We start from the raw sequence: 3,193 nt of genomic DNA, 5'->3' as shown, positions 1-3,193 counted from the left end.
GTGGTCCTGGATTGTGAGAGGGATGTCCCCGAATGCCAGTTTAGGCCAAATCCCCAGGCAGTTGGACATCCCTGGAGGGGGCCCAGATTGGAGAGGGTGCAGGCTGGGCTGAGGGTACCCCACCCCTGTGCATGAATTTCGTGCACCATGTCTCTAGTATTGATGATATAAAATACACATATTTGAAATAAATTTCCTGAGAGGAAAACCTCAGAAAATTGGATTGTAACAGATTTTCATGAATCTTTAAGAGCATGTATCCATTGAAAATATTTTAAACACACCTCAGAGAAACTCCTCTGGATAAGTTGAAACAGAATAAATTATGTGATAAGCATTCATTGTCAGTTTAATTGCTAATACACATGTAAACTGTAATGCAAAGATTTTCTTAGCAAAGGCCATTGTTAGTTTTTTTAAAGACTTTTCTGAGAGAAGCATTTCTGGAGTTAGGAAGTAAAAGAAAGTCAGAATAGTAGATCCAAAGCAACTTCTAGGAAGTAGGGGGAAGTAAGAAGAGTAGACCCAAAAGCAATTTTTAGGACTTATTTTTACTGATGTTTATTATATAATATGTCAAAACGACACCAATTACAGTTAAACTGTAATTAGAAGCAGCAGAGCGAATATGTGATTTAAATATGAACAGTCAGTTTATGTTACACAAAGAGGTAATCAAACATTGGCATGTATGATATGCTTACTTCCCCACTGATCTAGGACTCACTCTCTGATTTACTTCTCTTGAGGTGAGAAGATGACCAGGACTCTGGAGATCCTCATAAAGTCTTATTATTTGAAGCAGAATGAGCGAAGACAATAATCAAGGATGAAAAACCAAACTATACTAACGACCTTCATCTTGCTGGGACTGACCGATGACACTCCACTGAAAGTATTGCTGTTTATCTTTCTATTTCTTTCCTACATGTTGAGTATATCTGGAAACCTAACCATCATCACCCTCACTCTGATGGATTCCCACCTAAAAACACCAATGTATCTGTTCCTTCAAAATTTCTCCTTCTTAGAAATTTCTTTCACAACTGCCTGTGTTCCCAGATTCCTATATAGCATATTATCTGGGGACAAGTCCATTACCTATAATGCTTGTGTCAGTCAACTCTTCTTTACAGACCTCTTTGGAGTAACGGAATTTTTCCTTCTGGCTGCCATGTCCTATGATCGCTACGTGGCCATCTGCAAACCCCTGCACTACACCACCATCATGAACAGCAGAGTCTGCAAGAACATCATTTTCTCCTGTTGGGCAGCAGCACTGATGATCATTCTCCCACCAATCAGTCTGGGTTTGGGCCTGGAATTCTGTGATTCGAACGTCATTGATCATTTTCTCTGTGATGCATCTCCTCTCCTGAAGATCTCTTGCTCAGACACCTGGTTGATAGAACAGATGGTTATCGTGTGTGCCGTGTTGACATTCATCATGACTCTCATATGTGTGGTTCTTTCCTACATTTATATCATCAGGACAATCCTAAGGTTTCCCTCTGCCCAGCAAAGGAAAAAGGCCTTTTCCACGTGTTCTTCCCACATGACTGTGGTTTCCATTACTTATGGAAGCTGCATCTTCATTTATGTCAAACCTTCAGCCAAGGACGAGGTAGCTATAAATAAAGGGGTTTTACTCCTTATTACGTCCATTTCACCCATGTTAAACCCCTTTATTTACACACTGAGAAACAAGCAAGTGAAACAAGCTTTCCATGACTCAGTTAAAAAGATTGCATTCCTCTTAAAGATGCAGAGGAAAAAAGAGTCAGTGAATCCAATTAAAAGGAAGGATAAATAGGCAGAAAACCCAAAGCTTCTAATATTTTTTGTCTCTGCTTGTCTTATTCTCTAGTATATCTACATTCTCACTTTGTTTTTAGGCTTGTTTACTGTGAATCCTGACTATTAAATTTTTTACTTCTCATTAAATCTAAATTCTAAAGTATTTATGCTTACTATTTGGCAGAAATTTCTGTTTTGCCAAACATTTTGGTTGCTATCCACAGAAACACAGTAGAACACATTTTTCTGTCATATTTCTACCCTGTAAGATGTATGTAGCCTATATTATAGCTAACAGGATGGGTGTAAGCAATGTGTAGTTTCTAGACCTATAATAAGCAAATATTCAATAGTTGATCCACAATCCCTTTTTTCCACCTGCTGGCCAGATGTCCACATTTCAATACCTCTGTAACCTTCATGTCGATAATGAATGAGCTTGATCTTTCATCTCCAGTATAGTCTTCACCCAAAGAACAAGCTATCACAGCAAGTTTGATAAAGCTTCTCCTCTACTTCAACTCCAGTCAGTTGTCATCTGATTTGACAGGTAAAGTATCACAGAACTATTCCTGCCACTGACTAAGGGAGCAATGCTCAGTTTGTTCTAATTTGGCTACATGAGTACAATTAACACCCATCCTCAAGTATTGTTAGAAATACATTCTGTTAACATTTTTTAATATGCTTTTAATTTTATTGATTTCAGAGATTAAAAAAAGAGAAAGGAGATTCAGAGAGAGAAACGTCAATGATGAGAGAGAATCATTGATCAGGTGCCTCTTGCTTGCCCCCCACTGGGATAGAGCCCATAACCCTGGCATGTACCCTGACCAGTAACCTCTTGGCATTTAACCTCAAGGCTCATGGGTCAATGCTCAACCACTTAGCCACACTGGCCAGGCCATTCTATTAAATTATATGGTATAGACATTATATCTTGACTATTGGCATATTCCTACTCAGAGAGCCATAAATTCAAACGTGGTCCAGGACAATGATATATGGAAAAAATAGTATTAAAAATAATATACACAAGTTTGTAATACCACCCACCCTTCTTCAAATCTCCTGTCTTATAAACCTTTCCAGTGAAGTTTCTCTGTTACTTCCTTTCAGATTCACTGTGAGGTAGAATTAGCTAAATAAAATTTTAGCTATTTAATATTTCTTAAATATATTTTTATTGATTTCAGAGAGGAACAGAGAGGGAGAGAGAGGTAGAAACATCAGTGATGAGAGAGAATCACTGAGTGCCTCCTGCACTCCCTAGGCATAGGCCCATTAGCGGAATCTAACCTGGGATCCTTCAGACCGCAAGCCAATGCTCTATCCACTGAACCAAACCAGCTAGGGCTAGCTATTTAATATTTTTCAATCACTGTTTAAAATAACC

General features: G+C 38.5%; 1 protein-coding gene across 1 annotated transcript; it reads left to right on the top strand.

Moving 5' to 3' along the window:
- Positions 1 to 829: 829 nt before the first annotated feature.
- Positions 830 to 1,813, top strand: LOC308513909 (olfactory receptor 6C2-like; the record flags this gene model as incomplete). Its single annotated transcript, XM_081083978.1, has 1 exon — positions 830 to 1,813. One exon carries the CDS (start codon positions 830 to 832, stop codon positions 1,811 to 1,813), a length of 984 nt encoding a protein of 327 aa, XP_080940104.1.
- Positions 1,814 to 3,193: the final 1,380 nt, after the last annotated feature.

This window comes from Myotis nattereri (genome assembly GCF_964212035.1).
Source record: "Myotis nattereri genome assembly, chromosome: 2".
Lineage (NCBI taxonomy): Eukaryota > Metazoa > Chordata > Mammalia > Chiroptera > Vespertilionidae > Myotis > Myotis nattereri.
This window is presented reverse-complemented; position numbering and strand designations above follow the sequence as displayed.